This window comes from Astyanax mexicanus, chromosome 2 (assembly GCF_023375975.1).
Source record: "Astyanax mexicanus isolate ESR-SI-001 chromosome 2, AstMex3_surface, whole genome shotgun sequence".
Lineage (NCBI taxonomy): Eukaryota > Metazoa > Chordata > Actinopteri > Characiformes > Acestrorhamphidae > Astyanax > Astyanax mexicanus.
This window is the reverse complement of record NC_064409.1, coordinates 28,460,380-28,478,691: the sequence shown is the minus strand read 5'-3', so window position 1 is coordinate 28,478,691 and position 18,312 is coordinate 28,460,380. Positions and strand designations below refer to the sequence as shown.

Sequence of the window (18,312 nt, the reverse complement as noted above, 5' to 3'; positions counted from 1 at the left end):
AGAGCAAGATTATTGTTACTACAAAGAAAATACTTAGGTTCCCCTATGCTTTAAATGTATGAGGGGAAAAATATTCTTGTGCACATTCAGTACTAGGCACTTAATCCAAAAAAACATTAAATTAATAAAAAACATTAAACTTGTTAAATCATGTCTTAAAAAACAAACAAACAAAAGACACTGAATGTGTTATTAATGATAGGAAGGTTTAAGTTTACCCGGACTGTGTAAGATGTTTTGTGTAAAGCTGCCTCCACACTCCCAGACTCTGTGCATCTACAGACAGGCACTCAGTCAGGCTGTTCAGCAACTAAGGATAAACACATTAAGCTATTAATATGTAATACCTGAGATTCTAGCCATATGTAAAGACACCATTAGTGTGATAGCTATACATGTTTTAGCAGGAGACCTACTTGCAAGAAGAACTATTTACAGTCATAAAATTTATAACAATGCCTTACTTCTTTCTTCATAGCATCAGGACAACTAGGTGTGGCTCTGGAAAGAAATGAGGGAAAGTAGGTGTGGAGGGTGGATTCTGGTTTTGCTCCAAATGCTAGAACCTTTAGCCGTGGGTACAGCTTCCTCAACTGCTCCTGCAAACTGTGGGAGATACAAAAGGAAACAATTGTCAACAGTTGTTTATATTATTACTCTGTATTTAGTGTAGTGTAACATACATTTTGGGACCAATACATATTTTTTGGGTATGCCCTTTACTCCATAGTACACACGGAAAATTTTAATTTAAGGGTATTAGAACATGTTGCCGTTTAACCATATTTACCATATAACACTTTTCCTCTGACATAATATTTGGAACATTCTGTTCATAGGTTAATGATTATTCTGTAGGGCTACGTGATATTACCCAAGTTTCATATATCGATATAGGCCACTTCATACCTCGATAACAACATACCACAGACTTAAGATTATGCTTTTTTTTATACTTAAAATAACATAAAACAAGACCCATTTTCTTATGCTGAATTTTATACGCAACACATATTCTTGGTATCTCTGCTGACCTCAACTGGAAAGAGAACACAACAGCGTTCATCAAAAAGGCCCAACAGAGGCCACACTTTCTGAGAGTTTTCAGAAAACAAATTTTGGACTCCAACTTACTGCTGTTGTTCTACCGCACTTCTATAGAGAGCCTGCTGACATGCTGCAAAACAGTGTGGTAAAGAAGCTGCACCACGGCTGACAGGGAGAGACTTTAGGGAGTAGTCAAGACAGCTTATTGCCTGCCCTCTTCCCTCCCTGATGAACATCTACACATCACGCTGCCTCAGCAGAGCCAGGAGCACGATCAAGAACAGCACCCATCTGGGCTTTGAGCTGTTTGATTTGTTGCCCTCAGGGATGTGCTACAGGTGCAACAGAGCAAGGATGAACATATTTAAAAACTATATTACCAAAAAAACTTCACTTCACTGAACTCACACATGCACTGATACATTTTGCATGAGTCAGTGCATGTGTGTGCAAGATTTGTGTATTTTATAATTGTGTGTGTGAGAGAGAGTCAGTGTATGTGTGTGCATGATGTGTGTATTTTATGGTTCTGTGTGTGTGTGTGTGTGTGTGAATAAGAGTGTGTCAGTGTACAGGTGCTTCTCAAAAAAATTTGGGATGAAGTTCATTCTTTTCCATAATGAAATGATAAAAATTAAACTTTCATATATTTTAGATTCATTGCACACCAACTGAAATATTTCAGGTCTTTTATTGTTTTAATAGTGATGATTTTGGCATACAGCAACTGTGTGAGAGAGAGTGAGTGTGAGTCAGTGTTTTTGTGTGCATGATGTGTGTATTTTATGTTTCTGTGTGTGTGTGTGTGTGAGAGAGAGAGAGTGAGTCAGTGTAGGTGTGTAAGAGTGAGAGTTAGTCAGTCTGTGTGTGCATGTGTGTGTGAGAAAGAGCATGTGTGAGTGAGAAAAAGTGAGTCAGTGTATGTGTGTGTGTAAGAATAAGTCAGTGACTGTGCCGAGAAGAGTTCCGCTCACTTAGGGTCAGTTCGGCTCCAGTGCGGGAGATTTTAGATGCAGAGTGGAGCGGATCCGAGCTTAGCCTAGCAAGCCTAGCCTAGCCTATTTGACCACATGCCTATGAGATTACATCATCACGCACTGACTATAGCCACTATATTTACTGAAATTTAATCAAGAGAAATTAGGCAAAATACACTGTGCCTGCTTTTCTCCCTCTCTCTCTTTCCCCTCGCTCTCCCCCTCTCCCTCTCCCTCTCCTAACCCTGGCTAGCACTGCTGGAGTAGTTAGCCGCTAATGCTGTAGCTCTAGTGCTGGATAAATTTGGTAACGCAAGCTTACTGTAAAATAAACAAAACTGGTTTACACACTCAAACAGTTTTCAGCAGAGAAATCTGTGTAGGTTAACATCCAGCGCTCATCCACCGTTTTATTTACTTAGCTAAGCACAAGTTTCTTTTTTTACCCAAACATGTCCATATTTGAAGCACCCATCATGTCTGACATTAGTCTGTTCTGCAGGACATTCACTTTCCTCCATGAATGTTTGTACCACCTTAGTGTGCCAGCCAAGCAACAAACAGGCTGCCGAAAAGTGTGTATTTTGCAACACAGCCAAATAGATCAGCATAATATGAAATAAGCTATAAACAATGTTTTTCAAATGTATCAAATATTATTCGATGACACTATATACGTCTCTTTTATGACTTTAAAATTCATAGATTTAAGCATATTTTTATTTATTTATTTTTGTTTATTACACTGCTGTCTAGTCTCAAATTATACAGGTGTAATATTGGACATGCATTGGACCCGAATTCCCACATCTAAGCATCCACACTATCAATTTAAAATGAACAAAAATTATGTAAAAAACAGAAGCAGAAGATTATAACAGATGCTTAAGAATGCAGAACCATAGTTATGTATTTGGCAAAATCAAAACTTACCTTGGTGACAGGGCATTTTTTGGCATATACGCAAAATCCAGTAAAGGAAAGAATTCTTTGGGGCCCATAACTCCAAAGCCTTTTGTCAAGTTGGCATGGAACCTTAAAGAGAGATTTAATAACCCATTATTACTATTCATGTTGCAAGACAATTACCAATGATCTGCCCCAAAATATTACATGTGCTTATGCAAAGAAGAACAGGTACTTACGTGAGTAATCTCTCCAAGTATGCAATTGCATATGCAGACAGGCTTTTAATCCCAAGAACAGGCAGCATGATGCCAAGCCAAACTACAGGAAACATACTGTTATTAATTAATGAAAATACATACAACCCCCCCATCCCCCCCCAAACTTCTTAACATCAATGTTATAAAAAAAGTTATTTTGGACCACTTCTATTAATTCCATTTATCACAGAATTTTAAGTGAATATAAATAAGAATTTCTGCACTAAAACAACGAAAGGTATAGGGCTATGAAAAAGTGACATTTCATAAGAACATCAATCTATCTATCTCTCTTGCTCTCACTGTAATCAAACTCTTTTCTAACCTTTTATGCCCTGGGTGAGGTCATGAAATCCAGCCTGACCAAGAGCCCACATAATGCTCAAACACTTGGATGGGCGATTCTGGTTGGAGCGCAGCAGCTCCAGGTGCTGTGGAGGTCACACACACAGGACAAAATGAATCAAATGTTAATTTACAGCTTTTCTACTAATGTTATTTAATGCAAAAATTATTTTATATACGTTATTTATATTTTAAGGATCATAGGACCCCAAAACAGGGCTCCAGACTAACCAGAACATCCTGAATTTTAAAATGAGTTTCTGTTTACTGTATGTTACCTAAAATAACAGTAGTTACAATGAAAAAAATGAAATATTCTAGAAATGAAAACTAATTCCTTGAACTCTAGGCTTTTTTGTACTTTCCCACCCACTCACATCAGCCAGATTTAGCGTGGCTATTCTGGGTTTGTTCATCGTGACTGCCTGAATGCACATCCTGTAGCCATGCAATGGTTCACCTGTTAGAACACATAATTAAACAGTACTAGTAAATGTCACAGCTTGACTTTTATGCAGTGTCTCAATAATATCAACAATACTATTTTAACAAAAAAAGGGCACAGGGTGGTATTCCATGGAGCAAGCTAATTAAAGACATCTATTTAAGGTAGCCTTACTTAAATAAGCCAGTCATTTCACATGAGACTCGCTCAGTTTCCACTCAGTCAAGCCTGGATTCAGGAATCGAGTTTAATGCTCTCACACAAGATGTTTCAAATGCCCAGTCATGTGCAAATGTAGTGAAACAACTGCTTAAAAATCACTGAAATGCAAGATAAGGGTTGCACACGGGGTGGTTAAATCTGTTTTTAAAAGACTGCTTTAGCACAGCTTCTGATTAGAGGGTAAGATGAAAATGCATGACTGACTCAAAATAAGCCAGAAAATATGAGCAAGCATTACAGTTACAGAAACCAATATTATTATACGTATTTCATATCATAAGGATAGATATAAAAGCAATCTAATATTAAACATTAAATCCATTTAAGCATATATCATAACTGCCAGAGAATTTAAAATCTTCCATCACCTTATGATCTGTTTTTTTTTTTTTATTAATTAAACAACTATTTGCATACGTTTTACTTAGAATATCAGATACATTACAAAGTAACTTAAGCATTTTGAACACAACTGTTTGGTCCCTTTCACTCTGAGTTACGTTTAACATTTTTCAATCATACTTTTTACTGCAGAATAAAACAGGACTTAGAATGAACAGGGCTTAGAATCACCTTATGTCAAAATGTAACAAAATAAACCAGGATTAGGGGTGAAACGATTACTCAAATAAATCGAGTTACTCGATTAAAAAAAATAGATTGAATAATTTTCTGTGCTTCGAGTAACTGTTTAATTTTAAATTATTTTGCTCTGACTTTTAATGTGATGATTCGTTTAGTGTAATGTCACCCACACACTGGAAGAAGGAGGAGGAGGAGGAGGCAGCTGAGGTTTTTAGCTGAGCAATGGGAATATGGAAGCAGCGAGGAAAACGAGCGAACTTACGAGAAAAAAAAAAAGCATTTTAGGTTCGAACAACAGCATGATCCTTGCCTCCCACAACATTACGTTTTAATGCTGTACCATCTCGGCCGAAGACACGGGAGCAGTGGAGCCGAAACAAGATAAAATTGAACTAATAACAAACCAATGATTAACATTAATAACAACAACATCGCTGTGTAGTGCCGATTACTAGGAATGCTGTTGTATATGTGGGGTTAGTTAAGAAGAATGGAGACAATTTCTCAAATTAATACAGGCTTTATGAAATCACAGCGCTTTGGAGTTATGTTAAATACATGTCAATAAATGTTAGCTTAGCTAAAGTTACTTTGGCTGGAAACAATATGCTTAATTTTACCTACGAGTACATAAGAACGAGAATCCACCGATTGGGTGGGAAAAGAATGCAGCGCTTATCCAACACTGGCAGAACTGGCAAAATCGCAGTTTTTTAGAAGCTAAGATGCACAACATAAAGCAAATGTTTATGCCTTTTTTATCGATAAATGCCCTATATTTATCCGATTACTCGATTAAAAAAATAATCAATAGCTGCAGCCCTAACAGAATATTCCCAAAAAGCTTTGTACATTAGCCTGCTTTGTGGAATACCCAAAAGGTCCGTGCAACAACCCACAAAAACAAGATTTGCAAATGAGGTATTATGTATAACATGAATGTCACCTGGTTGTTTTTCTAACTCTCGGAGCATGGTGAATATGCAGTGGTCAAAGAAGTCCTGCAGAGTGTCAGTGCTTTTTCCAAATAGGTTCTTAATGATGCTGCGCAGCTCCTTCCCCGCAAGACAATACGGATAATCTGGACAGAGTTCCTGTTATTTAGTAAAGCTATTTCTCATTTCACAACACATGAAAAAACATCTATTTCTGTAATTAAGAATAATTTGACTTTTGAGTAGGGCTGCCAGTACTAACTATTTTGTTTTGGATTAGTCAATACATTAACAATTACTTCTCTCAAATAATTGCTTTCTATGAGCACAGCTCCTGTTTCAATACACATTGTACCTCACCTGTCTGTAAATGTCACACTCTTGTCCAAAGTTTGCCTCAACATAGAAAAAGGGAAGTATAAGTCTGATTAACTCAAACATAAAACCTAAGCTTTACAGATTAATCAAATGTATGTGTAATAAGAGAGCGAAGAGCCCTTAACACCCCCTTGAGTTTCTGTCCCCAGCACTTTGTGTATTGCAGTTACAAACAATTTGTCAATACTGAAAGTTTTATTGACATTGTCAATTACTTCGACTAATCCTTGCAGCCCTATTTTCTAAGCACCTCTAAAAATATAAAAGAGGACACTATTTTAAGCCATCAGTACACAGAAATGTTTGAAAGATTTTAGACACTCACCATGAGCATGGCTGCTAAGTGTGGGATCAGTGTCTGGTGCAAGCAATTTGCTGTTAAGGTATCCTGCCAGATCCTTCACCCACACACACGGATTCTCAGGAAACAAAGACTGACTTCTTTCAAGCTGTTGCCTCAGCTCTACAACATCCAACTGTAAAAGATACAGAGTGGGAAAAATCACTGTTCAACGCAAGCTAGCAAGGAACTAAGAAATGACATACTACATAAAATATTAGTGTAACGGTACAGAAAATTTAAGGTTCTGTTCACACCTCAGTGTAAACCCTACGGTTTGATATGTTTTCGGTACGCGTGATGGAAAAATAAAGAGGCTGGGCATTCTGTATAGCCTCAAGCTTCATAATAACAATGAATTTTCCTTATAACCATGTTTTTTGGGGGGATAGAATGTTGTAACGGGGCTCGAGCACTTGTATTTAATGATTGAAACCAGGGTTCTCTCTTACTGTCAACATGAGAGGCTCCATCTTTTGGATCTTGTCGGAACAAAAACAATAAGCCTGATTGTGGCACTTTTTTAAGAAAACAACAGCATTACTTTAAAGCTCCACTAGTTAGGACCAGGGCTGGACTGGTAATCTGGCGTACCGGGTGTTTGCCCGATGGCCCGACAGTCCTCAGGGGCCGACGCTGTTGGATTTTTTTTCCTTCCTTTTTTTTCCCCCCCTAAGAGACCGGCCCACAACACCATTGGCCCATCTTTAATATAGACAGTGGACTGAACCAATCAGGATATAGGACAAAAGCAGCCCCACCCTCTCTCTGTGTGCATGGTCCGCTGTAACTCCCACTACGTTCAGTGGTGAGCGCGTATGTTAAAGGAGAGGCAGCATGGAGAAACGGAGGCCGTAGAAAATAGGTGCGGAGAAGTTACGCGCAATAAAAGCGTCTCACTGTAGCTACTACAAAATGTGTAAAAAATCACAGACGTTCGCTGCTGTAGCCTCTGCGTCTCCAGCAGCAGCAGCAGAGATGCAGGCTTGTGACAGAGAAACAGAGGGAATGACTGAGCAGGAAAGTGTAGTATGTAAGCAGGTATCTTTAGGATAACACAGGTTCTTTGAGGTGATGGAGGTGACGTTAGCCCTAATACATGAGGGTGCTGAGCAATGGCAATTGATTGGAATCAATATTAATTGTTATTTGCATCCTTCCCAAAATCTGGCAGCCACGCCCCCCATATTCTGATAAAATAGCTAACGGTCAAGACTGAGAAGTGTTGGATGAGCAGCAGTGTCCTTTTTAGATTCTGGCGGTTTCACAGTATATCAACATTTTTATTATTATTTATTTATATATTTTTGCATGACTGGGCTTTTATATAGGCTGTGACTTACTCTACTGTTTGGAGTACGTATGATATAAAACACTTTAAATATTGGGTTTACTTTGCCCCAAAAAATTACACAATATACGAGGTAATCAAACTTTATTAGCAGAAAAACAGCAATAGAATGTAAACAGACCTTTTAAAGAGATACACCAGCAACTTTAACCAGGTTTCCTTTACAAAACTAAATATTTTAATAAATAATTTAAGCCATTAGAACCATTACAGTATTAAAATCAGCCACAATTACCTTCTTTCTGGCAGATGGGAACAGCGGGTTTGAACTCCCAGCATGTTTCTATGGTGGTGTTTTTCTAAATTGCGCAACGGTATATCTTATAAACCGATATACCGCCCAGCACTACACTAAACTTCTTATATTTAATATGTTGATGATACATTATGCTTCTCTGCAACCCCACATACATAAATTACAAGTCGGTTGTGTTCCGGTAACTCTGAGGGGCTGGTCTAAACCACAAATGCCACGGTAGAGTGCATTTAGTAATAAATGTTTACAGCACTGCCGTAAAACCTCGGCCCTTATTCTCCCTGCACTTTTTATCTACAATACCAACACAACATTGTTGATTATATGTGTACAAAGTTATGATCGTTGTGAATGGAAATGCATTAGATAGAGAACTGTTTATAAGCAAATAGGCTACATATTTATAATTTACACCTGTGTAGTGGACCGTCTTATCATATGTGCACAAAGTTATGATCGTTGTGAGTGGAAATGCGTTAGATAAAAGACCTGTTTATAAGCATAAACATATATTTAGTTATTAGTTATCTACATTTAGAACGTGCTGCTTATTAATGCTCTATTGTTACAGTTAAATAATACAGTGACCAGATTTTACGAGCCTATATTAATTTAACTGTTTAAACTACAAATATTTTTTTCCTAAGCATATTACTGGATGCATTTCAGTGTTTGTTTCATCAATTCATCAAGTGGCAAAAAAAAGGTACAATAATACATTTAGTTAAAAATAATATATACATACTGTGATTGGGACGATCAGTTTGCATAATAGTTTGTAAGAAAAAGAACTTATACTCACAGCTTTAACTGCATCCTCCAAGGTTTTGTAGTGGATCTCTTTTGGGCTGCAGTTCATAGATTTTCTGTTCTGCTTCACTGCATTGGACTTCTTCTGTTGGGTTTCAGCTGGTGGATGGACCTGCTCTTTATGTTGCTTCTTTCCAAACTTTTCAAAGTTCTCAAATATAGTCTCAGACATCTTTACAGACACTGCTGTAAAGGGGAAAAATAATAATGTAAGCCAAAGGAAAAACTGTTAGTGCAGATTTCTCAAAACATTTTGCAATCAAATGAAACAGAACAGCCTCTTCAGTTATAGTGATTTATTTAGCAATTATTCACCTTAAAAGGAAGCAATAAGGCAATGTAAAGCAAAAGTAAGAAAGTGTGAACACATTTTGAAAGTAAGCTAGACAGCAAAAGTAAGTCAGCACAACTTTCTAGTCTTACTACTTAATACAATGCCTAATTAGACTTCAGTGAAATATTCAATTCATTCATATATATATATATAGCTAACTGGGACTAATGCTAGGAATGGATGCTCATGTTAATGTTATACTGAGGTTAAAGCCGTGCTGAGTAGTCTTGTAGGTTCGCAGGCTACTTATTGGGTGTCGTCTGTGTTTGTGCAGAAGTGTTCTTTGTATTTCTTTCTGTCTGGAAGTGGATTATGGACAGGGTGTGGAACCTGGGCCAACACCAGAGAAGAAGGAAAAGGGATATGGCAACTGGACAAAGGATACATGGATTCTTGAACATTTTTTATAGGACAAACATATTAACTTTTGGTGAGCTACGTCCATTTTTTTTTACTTTTCATTAAGCTCTGGACCAATAAACTCTATGGACAATGGACTGTTTGTAAAAGAAAATGTGTAAATATGGGTTGGCAATATGTGTGATGAGAGGACAAAGGAGGGCATCTGGTGGGTAATGTACGGAATAAACTTGGTGAGACTTTGTAGCAAAGGATGGCATCCCCCCTTTAATACTGAACGTATTTCTAAGGCTAAGGAAATGTTTTAACACCTTCTATAATTCAATGCGTTTTCTTTATTTTTATGACTATTTACATTGTAGATTCTCACTGAAGGCATCAAAACTATGAATGAACACGTGGAGTTTTATGTACTTCAGTAAAATAACTGAAAACATGTTTTATATTCTAGTTTCTTCAAAATAGCCACCCGGCTCTGATCACTGCTTTGCACACTCTTGGCATTCTCTCAATGATCAAGAGGTGGTCACCTGAAATGGTTTTCAGGTGTGCCTTATCAGGGTTAATTAGTCGAATTTCTTGCTTTATCAATGGGGTTGGGACCATCAGTTGTGTTGTGCAGAAGTCAGGTTACTACACAGCCGACAGCCCTATTGGACAACTATTAAAATTTATATTATGGCAAGAAAAAATCAGCTAAAGAAAAACGAGTAGCCATCATTACTTTAAGAAATTAGGGTCAGTTAGTCCGGAAAATTGCAAACACTTTAAATGTGTCCCCAAGTGGAGAAATTTGAGATCTTTGGTTCCAACCGCCGTGTCTTTGTGAGACACAGAAAAGGTGAACGGATGGAGTCCACATGCCTGGTTCCCACTGGAAGGAGGAGTTGTGATGGTGTGGAGGTGTTTTGCTGGTGACACTGTTGGGGATTTATTAAAAATTGAATGAAAAACTGTGTCCAAACTTTTGGCCTGTACTGTAATATATATACACACACACAAACTACCTCTCTAAGGTTTAGGATCACTTGCATATTACCCTCTTTTTGAAAGAAAAACACAAAATAACATACAAATTAATTGTGAAATGGACAACGTTAAGTGTATCAGATGATTTTAAAAGAATACAAATGTTTTATATTAAAGCCTATTTTTGTATAGAGGCTTATTTTGCATATAGTCTTACTATCAGAAATTCTCAGTCCTCTGCCTAAATCTCAAGGTATGGCCGGCAATCAAAGTTAAGGATGTTATTGGGCTGATTGGTTGTTTGGACACCCTTGCTCAATTGTGATGCACAGTTGAAAAATGTTATACAAATAAGTGAGCAAAAAAGGGGGCACAACAATCTAGGTTAGTTTAGTATCTAAAGCTTCAGCAGCTGTTGGCTTGCTTACAGGTTCAAAATGGCCAAAAAGAAACAACTATCTTTAGAGACCCATCCGTCCATTGTTGTGTTAAGGAAGGAAGGCTACTCAATGCAAGATATTGCCAAGAAACTTAAAATACTTTACTATGCTTTTAACTACTCCCTTCAAATAGTGACATAAACTGGACTAACAAGGACAGAAAAGGAATGGGAGGCCCCACATGCTGGAACTGCCCTAAGACCCAGACCATGGCATTCCCACCACCATGCTTGAATGTAGGCATGAAACACTTACAAACAAATTAATCTTGGTCTCATCAGACCATAGAACATGGTTCCGGCAATCAATGTGCTTTGTTGACATGTCTTCAGAAGAGGCTCCCTTCTGGGATGACAGCAACGCAGATCAATTTAAGATGTAGTGTGCTGTGTATGGTCTGAGTGCTGACAGGCTGACCCTCAACCTCTTCAATCTCTGCAGCAATGCTGACAGCACTCCTGCTAGGGTTGTAGCGGTAACCGGTTTCACGGTATACCATGGTATTAAAATGCATGGTTATTATACCATGCGTTTGCTTATTACCGGTAAAACGCAAGCCAGCGGAGAAACTCACCCGCGCATTCGCAACTCTGCTCCGCTTCAGCTCCTCACCACACAGCGGTGAGAACGGCAGAAAGTGCATCAGACTAAACAAATCTCCGTCCGCCTAAAAAAAGGCTAAACTAAAATCAGCAGTGTGGGACTATTTCAGAGACCCGCCGAACGCACCCGAGGATGGTTATCCGATTTGTAATCAATGTGGCCGTAAAGTCACAGCTAAAGGTGGACATACGTCAAACCTGTTCTCCCATCTCCGAGAACACCACCCCGCTGTGCAGCGCAAAGTATGTGTTTAGTTTATAATTTTAATCTGAACCTAAATAAAACCTCTTTGTAGTCGTGTACAACCCATGCTCTAAGCGCCCGCAAAAGCGCTGAGTTATCCGAAATTTGGGCACGCAGGTACAGGCGTGAAGTGCGCGCTACGATGGATTCACGTATTCGTGTAAAGGTCCTGGCCGGACTGGATGTGAAAGACGCCATTCATTTACATGCGTTCATTTTCAAATTCTGATGTGCCTATTTTTCATATGTTAAAACCAGACTCTGTGTGAAAGCCTTCAAATAGAATTCTCTATTGTGAGGATCATGTCAGAAATAAATCCCCTCTTTCTGCAGTATCTGGTTATATACCAACTTGGCAGTAAAACGGACATTTACAACAGTTGTTGATCAGACACTGACCCAGGTTCAGTTTATCAGATATTAAATAGTCAAAGTCAAAGTGGTTTTTATTTTCATTTCAGCTATATACAGAGTACACAGTGAAACGAAACAACGTTCCTCCAGGGACCATGGTACACAAACAGTGTAGACAGAACAAAATATTAAATAATTTAAACTTAAATAATTGTACTGAATATTTTAAATACAGGATCTTTACTTCTTAGAGGACATGTAATGTGTGTAACGTGTGTGTGTGTGTGTGTGTGTGTATGTATGTGTGTGTATATATATATATATATATTTTTTTTTTGGCCCAACCACCACCCCCCCTCTTCGGAGGACAATTAATACTTTATTTTTATTTATTTATTTTATTTTGTATTATTATTATTTTTATTATTATTATTATTATTATTATTTATTTATTTATTTATTTTTTATTATTTTTTTATATATATATATATATATATTTTGTGTGGATATAGTTGTGGGAGTTCAGGGTTGGAAGGATCGGAGTGTGAGGTACAGGAGGGGGGTACAAGAAGAAGAAAAAGAAAAGAGAAAAAAAAAAACTAAACAAAAAACAAACAAACAAACAAACAAACAAAAAAATAAATAAAATAAAATAAACATAAAATAAACAAACATACATATATACACATACTCACATATCTAACTATACATATGCTTATACATATACACACATACATAAATATACATACATATTAATACATACACATAAATACATACACACACACGCACAGTTACTTCTATTCTATTGTTTTTTGCAAAAATATGTCATGTGTTACGGATTATGTCATGAAATGCCTACCACAATGGAGGCAAGAAACCGCCACCATGCCCCTGCGATCCAGAGGCAGATAGGGAAGAACCCAGTGGACCCAGACCATCCACAGCCCATTAGGAGCCCAGAAGACCCGCGGCCACACATCCCGATGGTAACCATGTGCACACCCCAGATGAGGACGGGGGAGACTCCAGACGAAGCCCCCATGGCAAAGAGCAAGAGTCCAGAGAGCCAAAGGAAGCGAGCAGCCCACCCCTCCGGCAGGCCAGCACCCCCTGCACGAGCCGAGCATGCGGCCCCCGAGATCCCAAGCACCCGGGAACAGCCCGACACCCGGTAGGCCCCCCCTCCCACGCCAAGGGGGCCCAAGCCACCCCCAGGCCACAGCCACCAAGGGGGCGGGCCAGAGACCACATTAGGGCATCCGGCCACGCACCCATGGACCCACGGACGCCCACCCCCCCAGGAACGGCAGTGACGATCGGCGGAGAGCAGCGTGGAGCGGTAGGGAGGGCAAAAACCCGCCCTACGCAACCATGTCCCACAGGTGTCCATGCTCAGTCAGCCCCAAACCCAGGACCAACTGTTCACGCACACATGCACATTCACACACCCGTCACACACACATCCGTCACACATACACCCGTCGCACACGTGCACATTCACTCACAGACCAGTCACGCACACCAGTCACGCACACCAGTCACGCACACCAGTCACGCACACCAGTCACGCACACCAGTCACGCACACCAGTCACGCACACAGAACATACATAGACACCTAATGCGGGCATGCGGGCACCAGTACCGAGCCAGCGGCAACCTAGGGAAGCAGCCAGCCCGGCCCCGAACAACCACCCGACCCACACCCCAGGCAGGGTGCACGAAACCAGGGTGTGAGAAGACCTGACCCCCCTCCTTCCCCCACCCAGCATGTTGCAGTGATATGAACGTGTATAATGAGAAGAATGAATGAAAGCTACAGTGCTATTAAAATTGGAGGGACAGCTGTAATATGAGAACTGAATAACAGCACCCAACCACACTGCCCCCCCAAAGGCCCTCAATGTCTAAAATGCAAAAATAAAATTGAGGAGCAGGGAGCACCTGCCCCCCAAAACCCTATGTGTAATATGATGTGTGTAAGCTGTATGATGAGTTTGTATGTGTAATGCGATGTTAGACTGAGTAGGAGTCGGGGAAGGGCCAGGAAAGGACCGAGGGGCAGAGGACTACCCCCCGGAGGAAGAGAGCCAACTACTGCTGGCTCACTAGGCACCCAGTTCCATACACCCAACCGCAGTACAGGGAAGGCAAGTCCAGGGTGTAGAGCGGCTACGGCCCCAGGACACCGCCGCTCTGCAAGACAGCGCCCCCATCCCCACACTGCAATACAACATAAATACACACCCCACTCACATACAAAAGACAAAACATATTACACACACGCACACACACACGCACACACACACACACACACACACAGACACATTTACACTCAACATCCCACTCTTTCTCATACACACACAGTGGTCCTGAGCCCAGGACCAACCGGTCTTAAGTGGGAGACTGCCGCTTCCCCACCTGAGCGCCCCTACCTCCCCACAGGGAGGGCACCCAGAATCCCGGAATGCCAACCAGACACCCCAACACGGACCAAACCACCACCCCCCACGACGGCGCGCCCAAGAGAGGCATAGACCCTCCCCAGCGCAGGGAGGGACCCAAACAGGCGACAGACGCCCACGGGCACCAGGGCCCCGGACTCCGCACCCCGACCGCCACAGGGGAACCCAGCCAACCGGACAGGGCCAGCACCCACCACCACGGGCCCCCCAGACCCACACCCCAAGACCACAAGAGCATACATCCAGCCCCCCCCCACCAACAACCAGGGCCCGCACACAGAAATCACCAAGCGGCAGCCACCAGACACTCAAATCCCCCGATTCCCCCCCAGCCACCTGCCGGACGCACCAGGAGACACGACTACAGCCGCCCACCCCCATCATGTGATGGAGCTGATCAGTGGGAACCAGAGAGATTCAAATGTAGCCAATTGGTTTTTTGAGGTTGCAGACATTCTTTCCAGACTAATGTGGTCTAAAAGTAAATTTCTATAGTGATTTATGCATAAATCATTTTTTGATTTCCACTTCATGAGGATAGTTTTCTTAGCGATGCATAAGACAGTGAGAACTATGTGCAATATATTTGTTTCCATGTTTAGTTCACTTACATCACCTAAAATGCATAGTTTGGGTGAAGCTGGGATATTGCAATTAAACCAGGTAGATAAGTCTTCACATATCATCTTCCAGAATCTCTGAACAGGCATGCAAAACCATATAGCATGTATATAATTCTCAATATGATTGCCCGAACAGTTAGTGCATATATTTGTTTCTCTAAGGCCCATTTGGAACATTCTATGCCCTGTATAATGTGTTCTATGGAGAATTTTGTATTGTATGAGTTGTAAATTTGGACTTTTCGTCATTTTGAAATTGTTTAAACATATCTGTGTCCAAAAGTTCTTATCTGGGTTCATGGAGAGATCTCGATCCCATTTTGTAATTGGGAGGGATGTGGAATCATTAATTTTGGATAATAACTTATATATTTTTGATAACAATTTAGGAGTATAGAGATTCATGAACTCTTTTATCAATACTGGGATTTCTAATGTTAGATTATTTAAATTAAATCTTGCTTGTATAATGGACTTTAATTGTAGATACTCCAGAAATTTGCTACTGCTAATTTCGTATTTTGAAATAAGATCTTCAAATGACATAAAGGTCCCCTCCTGTATAACATGTTCTAAATTCTTAATTCCTTTCTCTTGCCATTGCGAAAAATTAATAACTGTTTTTTTCTGACATATATCTGGGTTGTTCCAAATGGGTGTCCTTTTACATGGTATTAGTGAAGACTTAGCTATCTTTAAAAACTCCCACCAAGCTGTCAGAGTGGTGTTTATGTTTAGGCTTTTAAAGCAGCTATAGTGTTTAATACTGGAGCTAATGAAAGGTAAGTCAGAGATTTTCACTTTTCCACTGAGTGTTTGTTCTAGGTCCAGCCAAGGGCTGCCTAAAGGGTTTGTTTTAATCCAACTTGTAACATATTGCAATCTATTGGCTAAAAAATAGTGATAGAAGTTTGGTAGTTCTAGACCACCATGGCATTTTAGCTTCTGTAAAGTCTTCAGACTTATTCTCGATGTTTTATTTTTCCATAAAAATTTTGAAATGTTTGAGTCTAATGACTTAAACCAAGCAGCAGGAGGTTTATTAGGGATTAATGAAAACAAATAATTGATTTTAGGTAGAATCAGCATTTTTACAGTAGCAACTCTCCCAATAAGAGATATAGGTAGAGAATTCCATCGTGTGAGATCGTCCTCTATTGTTTTTAGTAGAGGAGTATGATTCAATCGTATCAGGTCTGATAGCTTGGGGGAAAAATGTATACCTAAATATTTAATGTTGCCCGACTGTAGTGAAGTAGTGCTCTGAAATGTACAATTCAGAGGTAGAACTGTTGATTTACTCCAGTTAATGGAATAATCTGATACAGATGAGAACTTATCTATGAGTGTGATTGTCTTTAGCAGAGAAGTTTGTGAGTCCCTAAGGAAAAGTAATACATCATCAGCATAAAGGCTTATCTTATGGTCTGTATTTTGTGTTTGAATTCCTTTAATATCTACACTTTGTCGTATTTTTGCTGCTAGTGGTTCAATAAAAAATACAAAAAGTGAGGGAGAGAGCGGGCAGCCCTGTCTGGTGCCTCTCTGCAGACTAAAGCTTTGTGAAAGATCATTTGTCCTAACCCGTGCATTGGGAGAGCTATATAATGTTTCAATCCAGTTTATGAAGGATGGACCAAATCCAAATTTATTTAGAACTGCTAACAGAAATTTCCAATTTACCTGGTCGAATGCTTTCTCTGCATCTAAAGAGACAACTATGGTTTCTAATTTGTTAATGGAACAGTAATCTATTACATTTATTAGTCGACGTGTGTTATCGGCTGAGTGCCGGCCTTTGATAAAACCTGTTTGGTCCGAATGTATAATGGATGGAGTGATTTTTTCTAACCTCCTTGCAAGAACTTTGCAAATTATTTTAAGGTCTACATTTATAAGCGAAATTGGGCGATAGCCGGATGGGAGTGTTGGATCTTTGCCTGGTTTAAGAAGCAAGGTAATGTTGGCAGAGTTCATGTTTGGAGATATTATGCGGTCCTTCTTGATTTGAGTGACCATTCTAAAAAAAATGGGTTCTAACACAGACCAGAATTCTTTATATAACTCTGCAGGAAAGCCATCTGGACCTGGAGCTTTATTATTTGGGAGATCCTGTTTTGCTTTAAAGAATTCGGAAGATGAAAAAGGTGAATCAAGAGTCATAACCTGTTCCTCATCTAGTTTAGGTAGATTTATATTTTTCAAAAATTCTTCAATGTCAGCATCAGATGGATTAATCTGTGATGAGTATAATGCCTCATAAAAGTCTTTAAAATTGTTATTAATTTCCTGTGGGTCATGAGTAATGTTACCAACAGAGTCTTTAATTGAAGAAATAGCTGTTTTTTCTTTATTTAGTTTTAATTGGTTTGCCAGGAATTTTCCAGATTTATTTCCATGCTCGAAGTTTTCCAAACGCAGCCTCTGCAACATAAATTGTGTCTTTTTATCAATGATTTCATTTAGTTCCAATCTTAATTTCCGCAGGGTGTTAATTATATGTTCTTGTGGTGAAGCAGCATAGGCTGTTTCTAATGATTTTATTTTCTGTTCCAATTCTGACACACAAGTTTTTTCTTTAATTTTCTTATGTGCGCAGTAAGATATTATTTTACCCCGCATTACTGCCTTCCCTGCTTCCCAAAGAACACATGGCGATATTCCAGGCAGGTCATTATGTTCTAAATATATAGCCCACTCTTTTTTGAAGTAATTAATGAAATCTTGTTCATTAAGTAATGATGTATTAAATCTCCAGTTCCTAGCTGGTGGTATAACTCTTTTCCGTGTCAAAGACATAGACACCGGTGCGTGATCGCTAATAATGATAGGGTGAATTTGAGTGTCTGTGATTTCCCTCAACATAGAGCGGCTAACTAAAAAGTAATCTAAGCGAGAGTGAGATTTATGTATGTGTGAGAAAAAACTATACTCTCTCAGAGTGGGGTGATGTGAACGCCAAGCATCGCATAGACCAAAATCCTTCATGTACTGTTTAAGAATGTCTGCAGACTGCCAGTTCCTTTGACTCACTGCTGTACTGAGCCTGTCAATCTCTTCATTAA

General features: G+C 39.6%; 1 protein-coding gene across 3 annotated transcripts in view; it reads right to left on the bottom strand.

The window, feature by feature from the left end:
- The window catches only part of tmem214 (transmembrane protein 214), a 55,550-nt gene that overhangs the window by 18,339 nt on the left and 18,899 nt on the right, over positions 1-18,312 (bottom strand). For 2 of the 3 annotated variants that reach the window (XM_049475087.1, XM_049475089.1), the window contains exons 2-10: positions 8,850-9,043; positions 6,426-6,576; positions 5,734-5,868; positions 3,913-3,995; positions 3,516-3,621; positions 3,170-3,251; positions 2,958-3,059; positions 465-606; positions 219-310 (exon numbers count right to left, since the gene is read on the bottom strand). In XM_049475087.1, coding sequence (XP_049331044.1) covers positions 219-310; positions 465-606; positions 2,958-3,059; positions 3,170-3,251; positions 3,516-3,621; positions 3,913-3,995; positions 5,734-5,868; positions 6,426-6,576; positions 8,850-9,043 — 1,087 coding nt within the window. The remainder of the gene's footprint in view (positions 1-218; positions 311-464; positions 607-2,957; positions 3,060-3,169; positions 3,252-3,515; positions 3,622-3,912; positions 3,996-5,733; positions 5,869-6,425; positions 6,577-8,849; positions 9,044-18,312) is intronic. The other variant, XM_049475088.1, reaches the window with a different exon arrangement.